The sequence below is a fragment of the Mytilus edulis genome, chromosome 6 (assembly GCF_963676685.1).
Source record: "Mytilus edulis chromosome 6, xbMytEdul2.2, whole genome shotgun sequence".
Classification (NCBI taxonomy): domain Eukaryota; kingdom Metazoa; phylum Mollusca; class Bivalvia; order Mytilida; family Mytilidae; genus Mytilus; species Mytilus edulis.
Genome location: NC_092349.1, coordinates 75,909,834 through 75,928,971, shown reverse-complemented (window position 1 = coordinate 75,928,971; position 19,138 = coordinate 75,909,834). Strand labels below are relative to the sequence as shown.

General features: G+C 32.0%; 1 protein-coding gene across 1 annotated transcript in view; it reads right to left on the bottom strand.

Annotated features, from left to right (window-relative positions):
• Positions 1-18,921, bottom strand: part of LOC139526624 (uncharacterized) — a 119,920-nt gene extending 100,999 nt beyond the window's left edge. The window contains exons 1-14 of the mRNA XM_071321783.1: positions 18,723-18,921; positions 17,419-17,580; positions 16,940-17,138; positions 16,339-16,484; positions 15,806-15,901; positions 14,797-14,967; positions 14,306-14,443; positions 12,149-12,328; positions 10,232-10,392; positions 9,028-9,156; positions 7,636-7,734; positions 6,769-6,955; positions 5,983-6,136; positions 3,079-3,209 (exon numbers count right to left, since the gene is read on the bottom strand). Of these exons, the coding sequence (XP_071177884.1) occupies positions 3,079-3,209; positions 5,983-6,136; positions 6,769-6,955; positions 7,636-7,734; positions 9,028-9,156; positions 10,232-10,392; positions 12,149-12,328; positions 14,306-14,443; positions 14,797-14,967; positions 15,806-15,901; positions 16,339-16,484; positions 16,940-17,138; positions 17,419-17,556 (1,929 nt within the window). The 5' untranslated portion in view covers positions 17,557-17,580; positions 18,723-18,921. The remainder of the gene's footprint in view (positions 1-3,078; positions 3,210-5,982; positions 6,137-6,768; positions 6,956-7,635; positions 7,735-9,027; positions 9,157-10,231; positions 10,393-12,148; positions 12,329-14,305; positions 14,444-14,796; positions 14,968-15,805; positions 15,902-16,338; positions 16,485-16,939; positions 17,139-17,418; positions 17,581-18,722) is intronic.
• Between the last annotated feature and the right edge of the window lie 217 nt (positions 18,922-19,138).

Here is a 19,138-nt window from a genome sequence, read left to right as displayed (position 1 = left end):
AAAACACAAAATTAATGATTGCAAATTCAGGATAATCTGCATACAAATATATGTAGGGAGTTTTTATAATTGCAACGCTCACACAGTTGCATAAATATCAATAATCAAAGAGCTGAAAGCTCTGAGGAAAAATGACGCCACTGTCTCTAATATTGGGATATTTTTTATGCAAGTCTTGATTTTCACATACCGTAATAAGTTTAACATTGCAACATGTCTCGTAAGCATATAATTGATATTCGTATGTGTGTGTGAAGTGAAGATGACAACTGACTGGTTTTTTTTTAATACAAATGAACAGATCAAGAGTCAAGACTACCTGAATGATTTACAGTATCCAATGACTACTGGCTGGTTTTTTTGGTACACATAAATAGGTGATCAAGAATACTGGAATGATCTACAATATCCAATGATTACTAGCTGTTCTTTTGTACTAATAAAAAGGTCAAGACTATTTAAATGATCTACAATATCCAATGGCTACTGGCTGTTCTTTTGTACATACTAAATAAAGACTACCTGAATGATCTAATGTACTCTAAGTAATGTGTAACTTTTTTCTTGCAATTACATTTTTCTAAATCAAGAATACAGACTACTATAAAAAAAGAAGATGTGGTATGATTGCTATAATGAGACAACTATCCACAAAAGACCAAAATGCCACAGACATTAACAACTATAGGTCACAGTACGGCCTTCAACAATGAGCAAAGCCCATACCGCATAGTCAGTTATAAAAGCCCGATGAAACAATTCAAACGAGAAAACTAACAGCCTTATTTATGTAAAAAAATGAACGAAAAACAAATATATAACACATAAACAAACAACCACTGAATTACAGGCTCCTGACTTGGGGAAGGCACATACATAAATAATGTGGTGGGGTTAAACATGTTAACGGGATCCCATGCACCCCTCCCCTAACTTGGGACAGTGGAATAACAGTACAACATAAGAACGAACTATAAAAATCAGTTGAAAAAGGCTTACAAGTGGACTAGTATCCTTTCAAACCAAATGATTATGCAAAGCCTGTTGTAACAAGCTCTTATACCCCACTAGTCCTATAACATATGACTTCGCATTCTTATTCAATTTTTAACGTTTTTATACTGATATTTTCATTATTTTTTTTAATTTTGAATGCGAAGTGTGACACATTGATTGTAAAAAAAAAATTATCAGAACAGTAAATAGAAATAGTAAATAATGCTCCCGAGGTCATATGTTTATATAGGACTAATTACCCACATACTCATTAAATAAGTTACTATAGTGACATAGTTATTTCTGTTACTCGAAGCAAATTCTATTTTTGTAGATTTATACAATAGCATAATTTTGTTATACTTGTTTTATTTCACCTTGAAGATTAGACAAATGGGGATACTCCTTTGATTTTTTATTGCATGTCAGTCAGGTCCCTTTATATGAAACTTGAAACCACTTCTCTGCCATATTGATATTTTATAACAACTCTGCTCCTTTTGATATTCATTCTTTAACCATATATCATAGTAAGCTAATTTTTAATTTACACTAATCCAAAATCTTTCATGTCAAATTTCTGTCTCCATTTAAGTTTATGCTTTTAAACCATCATGGTATTAAACACAATTCCAAGTAATTATGCTGTTATAGTGGGTCACCATATATTCAACTTGGGTGGCATTCCAGTTATTGAAATTTGTGTCAGATTGGATAATGAACTAGAGGAGGAATTGATCTCATTATTTAAAATGGAACCATAGTATATGGGACCCCTACCCGGTAACAAAATAAAACATGTCAAGCGGCAAAATTTATCACCAGAGATTACAAGTCAAGAGAGGATGGATAAGTCTCCAAAATGCCTGGAACTTCAACAAGATCTCCAGACAAGGACGAACAAGGAGTTGAAGCCAAAGTTAGTATTTATGTAAAAAGTAGTTGAGGGGCTGATTTACGCTATTGAACCAGATGAATTCCTAAAAAAGCATGTCCAAAGAGAACCATAACTGCAGAGAAATTCAAAGAATACCACGCAACAATTATTGTGGAAAACAATGGAAAAGCAAGTAAAGAATAACTCTTACTGTGAGTTAATTGACATTCCACTAAGTAAAACACCGTACATTATGAAAATTCATCCTTTGTAAGACAGTGATCGCACCGAATCAGCTATGACGACACTGTTGTGCACGCATCAAACGTAGAGAGCTTCAAATCTGTTCTCCCGCCCCGCCAATAAATCGGCGGCGCTCTCTCAAACCGTTGTATTAAAGCCAGCATCTATATCGACAATTTATTCACATGTCATACAGATACAGTCTGTTACAGACTCTACAGGTGTAACTTTGTAAACAAAGATGGATTTCCGGTACTTCGATCTGTCTTATAACCAGTAGAAAGTGGACCAACACGGACATATTATATTTTCTTATAAAAAAGGCAGTTGTTTGTAAAACAAAAAGACTATCAAGTATTCCCCGATTAATTATATATCTTTTATGTTTAAACAATGTTTTAGTTTTACTTCACATAATCAATTAAGTTATAAAAATAGATTTATGAGTATCTTAACTGGTACACTTCGATCTTTTTGGTAATAAGGACCGGAGGTATGTAAACTGGTTCCCGGTTGATTACTACACAATACAAGCAGATTCCAGTTTGTATGTAAAATAGTAAATACGAAACCAAGCGCGGTAGGCGGAGAAATGTAATGGGGAAGAAAATATACGAAACCAAGCGCGGAAGGCAGAGAAATGTAATGGAAGTTCAGGTCAGCAGTATTGGAACAAGAAGCTGAAAGCGTCATTTTCCAAAAACCTCATTATAATTTGTGAATAAGCAGGACTTTAAAAAAAAGTCCAAATTGGTTTGAGGCCTGTAAAAGATTGCATTTAGATGATTTTAACCTCATTACAAAAGTAGTGTAGGTTTACAAGATGCCCCAAGTTTACAGTTAACAATGCCATTCATATAAATAAGGAGATGCAATTTGACAACTCAATGCAAGTCAAGGCTTGAAAAGTGGAAAATATTTTCCACATTAGAAACAAACAAATCAGATTTTCATAACCTTACCTTTGCTACTAAGTCCAAAAGATGAGCTCTAATATGAACAGATTTGAGTGGAACTGATTGTTTTCCTTTTCCAATCAAGCCTGCAGTAACTTTGTTTAAAGGGTCAGGTACATCCTTCACATCTTTTAAATCTGAAAACAAAATCATTTCTATATGTTGTAAAGAATATTTATATTTCTGTTGTCTAATACTTTAAATCTTAAAAGCAGAATAATTTCAATTGGTAATTGATATTAAGCTTTATTTAGAGTTGGCATGGTACATAAAACAAATACATAACATAACTTTAGACTGGAAGTTGTTTAGATTCAGCATATCAAAGAACCCCAAGAATTCAAATTTTGTTAAAATAAAACTAAGTTTAATTTTGGACCCTTTAGACCTTAATGTAGATCAATTTGAAAACAGGACCAACAAGAATGTGTCCCCAGTACACGAATGCCCCACTCGCACTATCATTTTCTATGTTCAGTGGACCATGAAATTGGGGTAAACACTCTAATTTGGCATTACAATTAAAAAGATCATATCATAGGAAACATGTATACTAAGTTTGAAGTGGATTGGACTTCAACTTCATCAAAAACTACCTTGACCAAAAACTTTAACCTGAAGCGGGACAGACGGAGGGACAGACGGACGGATGAACGAACGGTCGAACGGACACACAGACCAGAAAAACATAATGCCCCTCTACTATCGTTTAATTTAAGAATCTAAATACACAGTTAGATTCAGCATATCAAAGAACCCCGATAGTTCAATTTTTGATGAATCAAAAAAAGTTTAATTTTGGACCCTTTTGGCCCCTAATTCCTAAACTGTTAGAACCAAAACTCCCAAAATCAATCCCAACCTTCCTTTTGTGGTCATAAACCTTGTGTTTAAATTTCATAGATTTCTATTTACTTATACTACATTTATTGTGTGAAAACCAAAAAAATGCTTATTTGGGCCCTTTTTTGGCCCCTAATTCCTAAACTGTTGGTACCAAAACTCCCAAAATCAATCCCAACATTCCTTTTGTGGTCATTAACCTTGTGTTAATATTTCATAGATTTCTATTAACTGATACTAGAGTTATTGTGTGAAAACCAAGAAAAATGTTTATTGGACCCTTTTTTGGCCCCTAATTCCTAAACTGTTGGGACAAAAACTTCCAAAATCAATCCCAACCTTCCTTTTGTTGTCATAAACTTTGTGTTTAAATTTCATAGATTTCTATTAACTTATACTAAAGTTATAGTGCGAAAAACCAAATGTATCGAACAAGGATGACAACGACGACGACGATGCCAACGTCATACCAATATACGATTTGCGGTCATATAAAAATTAACCAGTCAGACATTTCTTTTTGCAATTCCTGATCATCTGATTTGTTTTGTTAATAGAGGCATTCAAGCAAATCAAGGTATTGGGGATTAAGGTCAGGGAATAAGTTCACAACACATATAAACAATTATCTACATTTAATTGGTTTTGGTTATGGTTCTGTTAACTACCAGTAGCTTGTATCTGGATATGGGTTCCATATGGAATCAGTAAAGTGTGTCTACAGTAAGGATTTTTTTCTAATTCGTCTGATTTTTGTCGAGCCTGCAACTTTTGTTGCAGAAAGCTCGACATAGGGATAGTAATCCGGGGGCGGCGGCTACAGTGGCGTTAGCTAACTTCTTAATAGCTTTATATTTTAGAAGGTGGAAGACCTGGATGCTTCATACTTTGTATATAGATGCGTCATGTTAAGAAGTTTCCGTCAGTTACATGTCCAATGTCATTGACCTCATTTTCATGGTTCAGTGTCTACTTGAAAAAAAAGTTAAAATTTTTAATAATGTTAAATTCTCTCTTATTAAAAGTAATAGGATAACTATATTTGGTATGTGCGTACCTTGCAAGGTCCTCATGCCCGTCAGAGAGTTTTCACTTGACCTCGACCTCATTTCATGGATCAGTGAACAAGGTTAAGTTTTGGTGGTCAAGTCCATATCTCAGATACTATAAGCAATAGGTCTTGTATATTGGGTGTATGGAAGGACTGTAAGGTGTACATGTCTAGCTGGCAGGTGTCATCTGACCTTGACCTCATTTTCATGGTTCAGTGGTTATAGTTAAGTTTTTGTGTTTTGGTCTGTTTTTCTAATACTATATGCAATAGGTTAACTATATTTGGTGTATGGAAATATTTTATGATCTATATATTAGTCGTGCAGGTTTTATTTGACCATGACCTCATTTCATGGTTTATTGCTCAGTGTTAAGTTTTAATATTTTGATCTGTTTTTCTTAAGCTATAAGCAGTAGGTCAACTATATTTGTTGTATGGAAGAATTGTTAGCTGTACATGTCTTCCTGAAATGGTTCATTTGACATTGACCTTAATTTTATGGTTCATTGGTCAATGTTAAGTTTTCTTGGTCAATGTTAAGTTTTCTTGGTTAATGTTAAGTTTATGTGATAGTTGTAATAAAGCTTTATATTTAGGATTATTAACATAATATCAATGATTAGTAAAGAAGGCCAGATATATAGAATAATAGGTAGTTTTGTTTTTGATACTGACTATATCATGTGGAATATCTAGACGAGCCTGTTAGGGCGAGTTAAGATATTCCACATGATATAGTCAGTATCAAAAACGAAACTACCTATTATTCTGTTTATCGGTAACTATGATGTCACACAATGCATTGCCTAATATTTTCAGTGATAAAGCCAGTACGTACGTTGATACAAGAAAATATTAGGCAGTAAGATCAAAGGGAAAATATACGAATTACCAATAAATTTCAGTGTGTGCACTTTTGTTTTTTTCTTGTGATGCTATCTGGACAAATAAAATAAAGAAATTTCTTCTTTATGAGATTTTTTTTAAAAACCTGTAAAGCTATTAAAACCTACTTATTTCTTCAGAAATGTCTTGATCTGTGATTTCTTCTGACCTCAAGGTCAATGCCATGTCAGTTAATGGGGTCACAGTATCTTCAGGAAGACACAGTTGAACTAAGTATTTCATTTTCTGTTGTTGTTGGTTATAGATAACAAACTCATCATCCTGTAAGGAGAGTAGAAGATTAATCTTAAAACTTGTTTTCATTGGTAGATAGCAATTACTCATTCTTTCAGTATAATTAAAATGTTTAACTATGATTTTTTAGCTATAAACGATGGATAACAAATTCATGGAAGAAGAATATTAAACAAAATTTTAGTATATAATCATGCATGGACCCAATTTTTATGCATAAAATAAGAGTGTACTCGCTGAAATATCTTGTTGCTTTACTAATCATGCTTCATCTCCATTAGAAAGTCTAAAAGATAGAAATTTTTCGCATAAACTTAACATTATCCATTATTTAAATGAGGTCAAGTTCTGATGAATCCTATAAGATGGACAAGTAAACTTTACAATCATATACAGCTGACCAACTGCTTATAGTATCCAAATAAACCAGAATCTGCCAATGAATATGCTTTATACATTATTGTTTAAGGGTCAGCTGAAGCACCTCTCTGGGTGAGGCAGTTTCTTGCTGAGATGAAGATCTATTGTTAGCCTTTTGCTGTTTTCTGCTCTTTGGTCAGGTTGTAGTGTCTTTGAAACATCTTGTTTCCATTCTTAATCTTATAAAAACACAAATATATATCAGTCTTTGTATTTTCATAAAGCAAACGTATACTCACTATAAAGTCTGTTGGTTCACCTTCAGATGAAAATTTGACACCATGTACACTTTCGTACCCAGATGGAGGCTCCATCAGGGAGTTATCTATTCTTGTGCAGTCCTTGACTTTACCCAAGCTAACATCACAAAGTAACAACAACCTTGATCCATGTGTAGTACTGGGACCTGAATACATCAATGACTTCCTGAAAGGAAAACAAAGTATCTAAGAGGCTACTATTTCAATGTTAAGTCTGAATAATATTGAACCTTATTGCACTGCAGGTAAAATATGATGTAGTTATTGCTTGAACACCATCACGTGCATCCATATGGATCCGTAGGGGGTTAGTAAATTTCATAGGGGATTCATGACGTCACATCTACTGTTGGTGATGTCATCTATTGGTGTCATCTACGGACCATAGACGGTGAGTAAAACTCATAGGAGATTGGGCTTCCAGCCTCAACTCCTTTGGATTTTACTAACCCACTATGGATCCCTAGTGGGTCAGTCACCGTCAGTAGTGAACATATAACTTATATTTAGTGAACCAGAGACTTCTTGAGGAGTCAACTCTAAGATTGAACCAATCAAATTACTCTGTGCCATACCTCTAATTTTCAACTCACAAAGTCAAATTTAGCAAAACTGTAGAAGTATGAATGATATGTTAAATGTGGCTTGAATATTAAAAGAATATACTGTTCTTAAAATCAGCATGTTTAAACCTAATTATTAGCCACTCAAAAGTATGTGTAAAACCTTAAACCCATTGTTGAAGTATACACATTTGGTAAAAATGCCTTCTTTTGTTCTTGTTATTATAAATTTAATTTACACTCCTCCTGGTATAATCCCCTACCAACCATGCATAATTCCTACCTAGCGGTATCAGAGAAGTATATACCACTACCCAGCAACCCTCCATCTGTTCTTGTTATGCCATGTTCATCTTCTACAAAGTTTGGCATCAGCAATCCTCTGAAAATAGTATAAAATGTATAATAATACTTATCAAAGAAAAGTGAAATAATCATCTCCATTATACCTAAGAAGTATAATATAATGTTTATATAAAGAAAGGAAGGTCGTGTCTCTTCTTACAGAAAAGTACATTTGTAAACTATCTCCTAATGTATAGTTAATTCAGAAAGTATCACAATATTTTTATTATTGCGAAAAATGTGACAGGGTTACATTGCAAAAATTTATACTGGCATTTTGGATTTTTTAAATGAATTAAACAGGATTTTGATCAATATCATAAAAAATAAAATTGTATTTTAATATGAAATGGCAAAATCACAATAATAATTGCACACAATAATTTCTGAATTTACAGAATGCAAAGCATATATAAATATAGTATGTCAGAGAACAAGAGTTCTTTTTTTATTAGCTATTAAATTTTCAAAAACAGGTCTATAAAAGTGACAATATTTCAACTATTTGATTGTTGATGAATTATTTAGCCTGTTCTCAAAAACTATAGGTCCCGCCCTCCACTAATTAGGCAGATCCTGCTAGTTTTGAGAAGTAGTGGTCAAAATGTCAAATAAATGTTGAAAAGTTTCGGGTGGTTTTATTCCTTTTTCCATTTTTTTCTATGAAGCTGATCCCAATATGTATCAATACTTAGTAAAGAGCTATATATAACTGAACTTATCTAATTTGTAATTGATGGCAAAAATTTAACAGGACACACAAATTTTCAATGGGACCACCAGATTTGCAATTGTTGTGTTCCTTATAATAACCAATAGGCTAAAAAGGTTTTTGAGAACTTTGAGTACTATAGCAATTCACAGATATCATTTTGAGAGCATTCACTATAGTCAAATGGAAAATTAGATTTATTAAAAAGCTCTGCCTCTTCCTAATGTGATTAAGCTTATCATTGATTATGTGATGCTTTGATAACATTCTCAAATGCAAGAGAATAATTTCAAGTACAAATGTAAACAGACTAAACAGCTATTTTCCTACTGCTTGTGGAGTAAAACATTGGCTGGCTTGTTTTGGTTGTTAAAACTTTAGCTCAAACATTGTAATTTAGATTGACATCTGCAAACAATATAGACAGTCATTATTAAACCAGTATGTATTATATTTAAATTTGATTAAAAGTTATCCCAATTACAAATGTCAATATACAAACAAAGCAAGCAAGCTAACCAAAGTCTAACTCTACATGCATTAGGAAATTAGCTGTAAAAAGCAAAAGCTGTGGTGTGCAATATGTTGAAATAAAATATCAACCAAAAACATGTTTACCTTGAAAGAATTCCAAGGAAGTTGTGGAACCCAGATGAGTGCATGAGTAACTGTATATTACCAACTTCTGATTGGAAACATAGATCCTCTAATGTCCTCTCTAACTTGTATACATTCAGAAGTTCTACTCTGTAATATATACATCAAAATACATCATTTTGTTGTCGTAATACTTTTTATTTATAAGTCAGATTTGAGTGCACTACAGCGCCCTCCACCAATTAAATCTTGCAGCTATGGAATAGCGATGAAAGTGGCATTTGAACAACACTTATCAATCATAATTGAAAGAAGCAATTTTAATCCTTAATTTTTTTCCAGATTTTTTCTTTTTGTCATTAGGTTGCTTTCTTATCAACACTTTAAAACCAGGAAAAACCATGCCCAATTGGTGACTTTTCCATAAAACTCTTGTGGCTTTAAATGTGATTGATAAATGCTTGAAATTTCAAAACATCAATTTCCTTTTTTTATTGGCATTTATTGTTTACACTTTCAAGGTTATATATATAAAAGAAGATGTGGTATGATTGCCAATGAGACAACTATCTACAAAAGACCAAAATGACACAGACATTAACAACTATAGGTCACCGTAAGGCCTTCAACAATGAGCAAAGCCCATACCGCATAGTCAGCTATAATAGGCCCCGATAAGACAATGTAAAATAATTCAAACAAGAAAACTAACGGACTTATTTATGTAAAAAAAATGACAGAAAAACAAATATGTAACACATAAACAAACGACAACCACTGAATTACAGGCTCCTGACTTGGGACAGGCACATACATAAATAATGTGGCAGGGTTAAACATGTTAGCGGGATCCCAACCCTCCCCCTAACATGTATATGCTGATTTTTCAAGCATCTTAATGCTGCCTCCTTTTGCTATTTGTTAATCAGTAGACAAATGGAATTTTTAAATGCAATAAAACTGATTTTTTACTAGCATTCAGAATTTATCTCCAATACCTAATGAAAAATACCTCAAAAATATTTCACAAAGACTTTTAAGAGTATAGAAATTGAAAACACCTTTTTGGAAAAGCCTCTACTTATGTTTATTGGTTTTAAGTTTTTAATGGTATATCAGCACACTTGTATGCATTAATCTACTAACCCTGTACGTAATTGGTACAAGTGAAATATAAAAAAATTCCTTGACATTTAATTTGTAATCTTTTATAAACACATCTTACTTTTCTGAAGTTGATTTCACTAATTTGGTCACATGATCAAATTCATCAGTGGATGGATCAAGCTGTGTCACATGGCATTTCAAAGCTTTATATTTGGCAACAGTTGTAGCATCATCAGACCAATCTGTAGCTTCTCCAACACTAATTATATCTCTTATAAGCTGAAATAAAAAAAAAGTCTAATAAGCTGAAATAAAAAAACAAAACATGGCCAATCAGTGGTTTTGAAAGAACATTGTTTTTAAAAGGTTAACAGTTAAGTCTTCATTGCTCATTGTTGAAGGCCGTAAGGTGATCTATAGTGGTTAATTGCTTTGTCATTTGGTCTCATGTGAAGAGTTGTCTCATTGGCAATCACACCACATCTTCTTTTTCATATTTAACCATCATTAGCTTTATATTCACTTATAATTATAAGTTCCATGCTTATCAGAGACATGAAAGTAATGTACCACTGTGGCCTTATCAAATTAAAATTTCAAATGAGCCAAATAAAAACAGAAAAGACTGAGCTTTCAGTTTGTTTGTGATTTACCCCTATAGAGCACCTGATATCACCATGTGGGGTTTTCTGTTGTTTAGTTTAAACATATTTTATTGTTCAAAACAAATGGATTAGACACAAGTTTTTCAACTTAGTTCCGTCTTCTCCATAATATACATGAATATACATTATATTTATATAGCACATTACATAAATTTGTATTTTTCTAATAAGCATGAAGGCATGAAAAATAATTAAATAAATCACAACTATTGTTATTATAATATTTATACACAAAAAAAAATAGAAACGGCTCAATGGATATCAAACGTTCTTATTTTGAATAATCAAACACACCCAAACGATCGGTCTAAAGGGAAAACACCAACTGTTACTAGTGTGTTTATCAATGACTTTCTATAATATTTACCTGTATAAGTTGTATAAGTAACATGCAATATTGTGAATATATATAATTGTGATACAGACATTAAATTCTGACTTTAAAAATGCGGATAAAGGGATGACAAGAACATAGATTTAATGTAAGTATCGTTTTTGTATTAACTTCAATAATTGAAATCCATTGAGGCGAAACATTATGTTAACCGTTATGAACAACAAATCGATCATTCGAACAATGCATCGTCTGTACTGTAGACTAGTAAATAAAACAATAACCAGCAAGGTTGTTATCAGAGTGAGAAACGTTGAGTTTCTTTTATATATTTATGTACAGCAGAAAATATTACAAAATTGTCTTTTGTATCTAAGTTGTCATTACCAAACAATAACAAATCAATTGTAACAGGAATGTCTAAGTGGGTCAGTTCAGTAAGCATAACATTTCTTTGCGATGCAAATTTATTACAATATAATAAATAGTGTTCAACACTTTCACTAGTGTACCCACATGCACAATATACATCATGTACTAAATTGGCCTTTCTGTTGTGTTTTGTGTACTGTTGTTTGTCTGTTTGTCTGTTGGTCTTTTTCTTGTTTAGCAATTGTGTTGTCAGTTTAATATCAACTTATGAATTTGAATATCCCTTTGGTATCTTTCCCTTCTCTTTTAAAACAGAACCTGAGTTCATTGATAAAAATTAAGATTGAAAAGAACAAATATATGTTACACAAACTTTTGGAACACAGTGAAAATCTTAAAAATTTTCTACTACAACATCATATAAATCATGTAAATCTTGTGGAGAGTCGTCTCATTGGCAATCATGTAAATTGCACTAGTAATTTTTAAGGCCTTTTTTAGCTTGCTGTCGGTGTGAACCAAGGCTCTGTGTTGAAACTACTTTGACCTAAAATGGTTTACTTTTACAAATTGTGACATGGATGGAGAGTTTTCTCATTGGCACTCATACATCATCTCCTTATATCTATATAAAAAATGCAAATTAAAATTTTAAACAAAATACCTGACAAAGATCCTGTTTAGCCGATATATCTGAGACACTGAGTTTGTCCTTCCTGTTCGACCTGTTATGAGGTATAGCTTTGTAAAACTCTTTGGTCAGTTCTGAACATTTCTCACTGTCAACCCTTCTTGTTTTATACAACTCCTTTAACTGATACAGCACTGCTTCTGCTTCCTCAACCTATAATACAGTCACAGTGACCTCAATTAATGATAGCAACAATATAATTAATGAACTTGGTGGCCTTCAGCTATTATCTACTCTATGGTCGGGTTGTTGTCTCTTTGGCATATTCCCCATTTCCATTCTCAATTTTTATTATTTTATCATTACTCAAATTACCTTTTCATCTTTTAAAATAGCAGATAAAACTACTGTGGATTCATCATCAATCATGGGAGACCAATTATCATTGATTAAATCAGTAAAGTTGAACCTTAACATATTTAAATGTTTAAGGAATTGCAAATTTTCCCTAGGCAAACTTGTGCAAATCCAAAAAATAAGTTATCCTTGAAATGTTAATATCCCTCAATCAGGAAAAATTGTTCTCCACAAAAAATGAATGAAATCCATAGTACAATTATTGGATGTTATGATCATGTTTTTTGGCATTAAATGAAAAGGGAAAACAGAATGGTCACTATGATAACTAAGTTTCTGTATTTATTGGATTCTGGATATTCATCCAGATGTTGGATATTTTGGATAAAATTGGTAAATTCATAAATTATTGCAATGTTTTTATCATTGTGAATTAAAGAACCTTAGTGAGCACGCTCACATACCCCACGTCCCCACATTGTCATTGGAGAAATTAAATAAGTATAAGAAAAAAAAATTGTATAAGAAAAAATATTGAATAATAATTTCCTGTCAATATACATAGTATGTCCTTATTATCTACAAAATTTCATGAAATTCTGTTGTGTGTTTTCAGAGGAGTTGAGATGACAAACTGTTGCAGAAGTACATTGAAGCAAATAAGTTCAAAGGGGCATAACTCCTCGAAAAAAAATTGAACCGTAATTTCCTGTTGATATGCACATCTACATAGTATGTCTTCATTATCTACAAAGTTTCATGAAATTCTGTTGTGTGGTTTGAGAGGAGTTGTGATGACAAACTGTTGCAGTAGTACATTTAAGTAAATAAGTTCAAAGGGGCGTAACTCCTAGAAAAAAAATTGAATCGCAATTTCCCGTCGATATGCACAACTACATAGTATGTCCTTATTATCTGAAAAGGCTTCGTGAAATTCTGTTGTCTGGTTTGAGAGGAGTTGCGATGACAAACTGTTGCAGTAGTACATTAAAGTAAATAAGTTCAAAGGGGCGTAACTCCTAGAAAAAAAATTGAATCGCAATTTCCCGTCGATATGCACAACTACATAGTATGTCCTTATTATCTGAAAAGGCTTCGTGAAATTCTGTTGTCTGGTTTGAGAGGAGTTGCGATGACAAACTGTTGCAGTAGTACATTAAAGTAAATAAGTTCAAAGGGGCGTAACTCCTAGAAAAAAAATTGAATCGCAATTTCCCGTCGATATGCACAACTACATAGTATGTCCTTATTATCTGAAAAGGTTTCGTGAAATTCTGTTGTGTGGTTTGAGAGGAGTTGCGATGACAAACTGTTGCAGTAGTACATTTAAGTAAATAAGTTCAAAGGGGCGTAACTCCTAGAAAAAAAAATTGAATCGCAATTTCCCGTCGATATGCACAACTACATAGTATGTCCTTATTATCTGAAAAGGTTTTCGTGAAATTCTGTTGTGTGGTTTGAGAGGAGTTGCGATGACAAGAAACAGGACTGACGGACGGACGGGTCAAAAACATATATATAAAAATGTCAAAGGGCTATAATTGCAATAATTTCAACTCGCATTTTGGAATTTTTGTATAAGAATTAAACAGGACTTTTTACAATATTGCAAAAGTTGTGATCACATTTTAGTCTACAATGACAATTTCACAATAATAAATGTCTGCAATAATTTCTGAATTTACAGTATGTTTCAATTGTTTGGATTCTACAAATTCCATTTATTTTACAAATTGTATTTAATACAGATATTTTCATATAAATATTGACTGTAAAGTTCATTTGACTAGTTTTATATTCTAAATTTCTAATTCTAGGCCAAACAAAGTTTACCTTAGATAGCTTAGTAAGCTGGGGAGGAGAAGATAACTCATTCTCTGCATTTTTAAGTGCATCAGACCAGATCAGTTCTACTAGCTGTCCAACAGGTTCAGATATCTCTATTGATGTGTTACATAGTTCTGATAATATCTGAAAAGATAAAAACTAGAGGTAAAATTTGATAATTTCTTGAACAATAATATTGAAAAATGACTTTATCAGAGCTACTTCCCATTATATTGCAAAGTTAGAAAAATGAATTAGACATAAAGAAATATTTTATTAAAATTTTGTTATTTGTAAAAACTGTCTATTTAATATAATAGATTACTTATTATTTTCTATGTATAAAAGAAGTCATATGCATGAACTGCCATCCTAGGTATCAAATAGTGCATATATAAATCAACACACAAGGTTATCATTAAATGTAATTGATTATGTCCATTTGCTACTCATATTTTATTAAAAAAAGGAGTTTATTTCAATAGTAAACAAAATACCATTCTGGCTCTTGGTGACCCTAATTTATTACTGGAAAATGCAGGCTGTACCCATGGTAACATGCTGTATGGTGCTGTAGTGTACCGTTGATATAGCTGTTCATACCCACTCAATCCTTCTGCTGCTGTGTCTAAATACCAAACGCTAGGATCTGACGTACTAACTATGTTCTGAAAAGAGAAAAACTAAAACTAATACCAAAGAGCTTCAGTATTCAATGGTGACATTCTGCTGTTGTCTGTTATATGGTCAGGTTGTTGTCTCTTTGACACATTCCCCATTTCCATTCTCAATTTTAATGTTTCTTTAGCTGATACATATGGTCAGGTTGTTGTCTCTTTGACACATTCCCCATTTCCATTCTCAATTTTAATGTTTCTTTAGCTGATACCTAAAAATTATGTTTCAATGTGGAAAAATGTAAAATAATAATTTTGACCTGAAAAGATTTTTTTGGACAATATGCATGTTCCGGATATATATTTTTTAGTAAAATATGTCATGTGAGTTTCATCATCATGTGTGCAAATTGTAGGCATCCTCACTTCAAACACATGTTGAGCAAACAGCTGAAAAAGTTTGATTTTACACTGCATAAAATATTTGGGCAATTATAATCTAATATTAAAGGTGGCCATCCTCCCTCAGTCATACGGGAATCAAGATTATGTACTTATGGAACATATATTATTTCTTTTCTACCCTATAGAAGTGCTGGAAACTTTTAATAGAGCAGAGATACAGGCGAGCCTTCTATCTGGTAAATGACGTCATAAAAGCATGCAAAATTGACATTCTTTTTTTTGTAAAAACATTATTCCAGAAATGACATATGGATTAATTTTATTCAAAACAATCTATTTTTAGATGTTTTTTTTTTTTTTAACAATGGATTAATGTTATTCAAAACAATCTATTTCTCAATGTATCTTTTTTTTTGGACAGCTTCATTATGGATTAATGATATTCAAAATAGTCAACTATCAAACCTCAAAATTGACCTCTCACCTTCTGCTCATCAATAGATCCTGCCTGACTGTGAAGTCTAAACACATCTTCGTCAGTTAATACATGGATCTCCATTATCTGTACTTTGTTTTTGTTCTGTAAAGACAATGCATTAATTATAATCGACTTCATTAATTTATATAACCCCATTCTTCTACTTTTTTTTTAAATTAATAGTTTATAAATCAGTAAATTTGCTTTATGTAAATTTAGTTTTACTTTTTTCCTCAACTTTCTCAGTGATGTGTTGGTTGTACATTATGTCATTCAAACTTGTCATTTGTTAAAAGTAATATTAAAATCACTGTGATTGATAATCAAATTAAACTTCATGTAAAATCCTCAATATTTTTCAACTTTGAGTATGCTATAATTCTAACTTAAAAAAACTTTAAACCACCCTTAGCCTACTGTACATTAGATAATAGCAATAAAAACTTGATTTCATAATTAAATATATTGAACATTTATTTATTTGACTAAATAATTGCCATTTTAGACATATAAAGTAAGCAATGTATACTAGTACATACCTTTAGTAAAGTCCATTTAGCAAGGACATAAGGAATATCTGGATCATAAGGAGCCCCTGGATCTGTATATGTCCAACATTTCGTGTTATTCAGGTTTACTTGTATCTTTTTCTTCTTTCTTTTGATCAAACCTTGTGGATTTTTACCTGAAAGCCATTTTTCATTTTAGTAATCAGATATAAATATTTTCAAAAAAATCTTTTGACTTATAAAATGGCAGCATTCATCATTAGAACAGGAATAAGGTAATGTGCAAGTGCAACTGTTGGGAAAAAGGTTGACGGTTTTGAGTTCATTAGTATATTGATTCCTATATTGATTTTTTTCTACTCACAGTTATTTCATGAGGACTTCATCCTCGTATCAATTATTACGTCATGACTTAAACATGCTAAACCGTTAGTCCTGTCTTTAAATATTGAGACGAAAATACACAGATTCAACCTCGGACAGCTTACAGTTCTCAAGCTGCATCTTATTTGAAATTCACTTTAACAAAAATGAATTGCTTTATGACATTTCTCATGCTTGATTTATTTTTATAATGACAGAACAACACAACCATCCTACATCAATATAATTTCCAATGCATTCAACATACCAACTATTTTTCCTTTCTTGAAGTTATCATTCTCTGGTAGTCCACTGACTATATATTTGATTTTTGTAAGAATTTTATTCTGTGACAGGCAGTCATCAACATACAGGCTCTGAACCAAGGGAATGTGATATTTCTGACATTGTCGGATTTTGTAACTTGACTTCTCAACTATGTCTTCAAACACGACAACAAATGATACCTAAAATGAAAACAAATAATTATTGTAAAATAGACAACTGTCATACCACTACTATATGGGAGTGTTTAATAACTTTCATTTTGTCTAAAGTTCTCATAAAGTTGATGGATGTTACATGATCTTTGCAAATTACAATGCAATAATTTTAATAGCATTATATGAATGCAAATTTTTGGTGGTTGTATAAAAACAACTTGTTGAAATTTCAAAGGACATTTAACAAACTGATTTCATAAACAGGAATCATTAAGAAAACACAATTATTCAAGTTAATTCTAACCTTTTTAGTTACAATATATGACAGAGTTCCTCCATTTGAAGTAATTTTCTTCTTCCAAGACATTTTCTCCTTGAATGACATTGAAGATGGCAGTTGTAACACTACTGTATTGTTATGGAACAAACCTAACTCTCCCATGGCTTGATTTTCAGATTTACACACCTGCAAATATGATGAAAACAGTGGAATGCAATGATGACCATAGAATCAATCCTTATCAAAATGTTGTCCTTTCTAGATTACATTTTGACCAGGAGTTCAACTGAATGCTACTGTTTAGACAAACAAACAAAACAAACAGCAATTATTTACTTATTTCAAATTTGAAAGGGAAAAAAAATATCGGTACTGGTGTTTTTTTCAACAATCAAGCACATTTGTACCATTGGAACAGTAAAAGTGAAAATTAAAAAAATCAAATCTAATTGTCTTGAATGGTAAAAAAAACCATTCCATTAAAATGTAAATAAATTTCAAAAAGAGGTAATACATTTATTATTAGAAAACAAAACAAATTGCAATGTTACAACTCTGAATGTCTGAAACAGTAAAAGTGAAAACAACAAAAAATCAAACTTACAATGTAACATGGCATTCATGGCTTTAGTATGTTATTAGCCATATCATTCCATTCAAATTTCAATATATTTCAAAAAGCATTTATCTTTTGATCATCTGGAATCCAAGAGTGTGACAGACTGACAAGATAAATTCAGTCTATCAAGGTCATCATGGTCATAAAATCAAAATGTCTAACAATTAACAATTAAAACATGATATATCTGTATATATAAAAAAGTAAGAAGATGTGGTATGATTATTAATCAGACAGTTCTCCACAAGGGACCAAATCACACAGAACTTTACATGTAGGTAGGTCACTGTATGGCCTTCAGCAATGAGCAAAACCCATACCGCATAGTCAGCTATAAAAGTTATTTTCTATTCATGCTATCATGGCTATTGGAATAGCATTTTTATTCTTTATTCAACAAGTGCACTGCATACTTTTTTCTCACTCACATACAGCAACATTTTTTTTAAAACTAAATGCCAATTTACAATACACATTTTTGTACAATGTAGATTGTCATGATTGTATTTGTTTTTCCCCTTATTTTCAATGGAAACACACAATTTATTTTGAAAAAAGTCTGCCACCAAACCCATCCCTACCACAACCCACATAAATATACATATCTAGACAATCATTTAATTTTGTTTCCATGGTGCCCCCTCCCAAGACATCAAGGATCATCAAGGTTCTTGATGAACATTCACAACCCACTAAATACTAAACTTACAGTAAAAATATTCTGTTGACACGAATGACAGCATACAGCAGTATTTCTCAACTATTCTGTCAAACCATGACGTTAAATTTTTAGGTGTCTCTAACTTATAAAGACTTTCAAATACATATTTTACAAGTTTTTTGCTGTTCGCAAAAATAGTGTTTGTTTATTTTTATACCAGGAAGTAATTGAAAAGCTGTAAATTTACATCAAATACGGACTGATACAAATCCGGACCATTGATTACTTCAGTTATTAGCTTTCATAAAAGCGTGTCTTACTTTAGCACTTATAAAATCAAATGTCAGTAGAATCGTGTTAGATTCTTCTACTAGACATAAGTATCATATTGAAATTTCGAGAGGCAAAAAAAAAGATGCTTGCCTCAACCTGAGACTACTAGCGCTATACTGTTATAGTAGTCT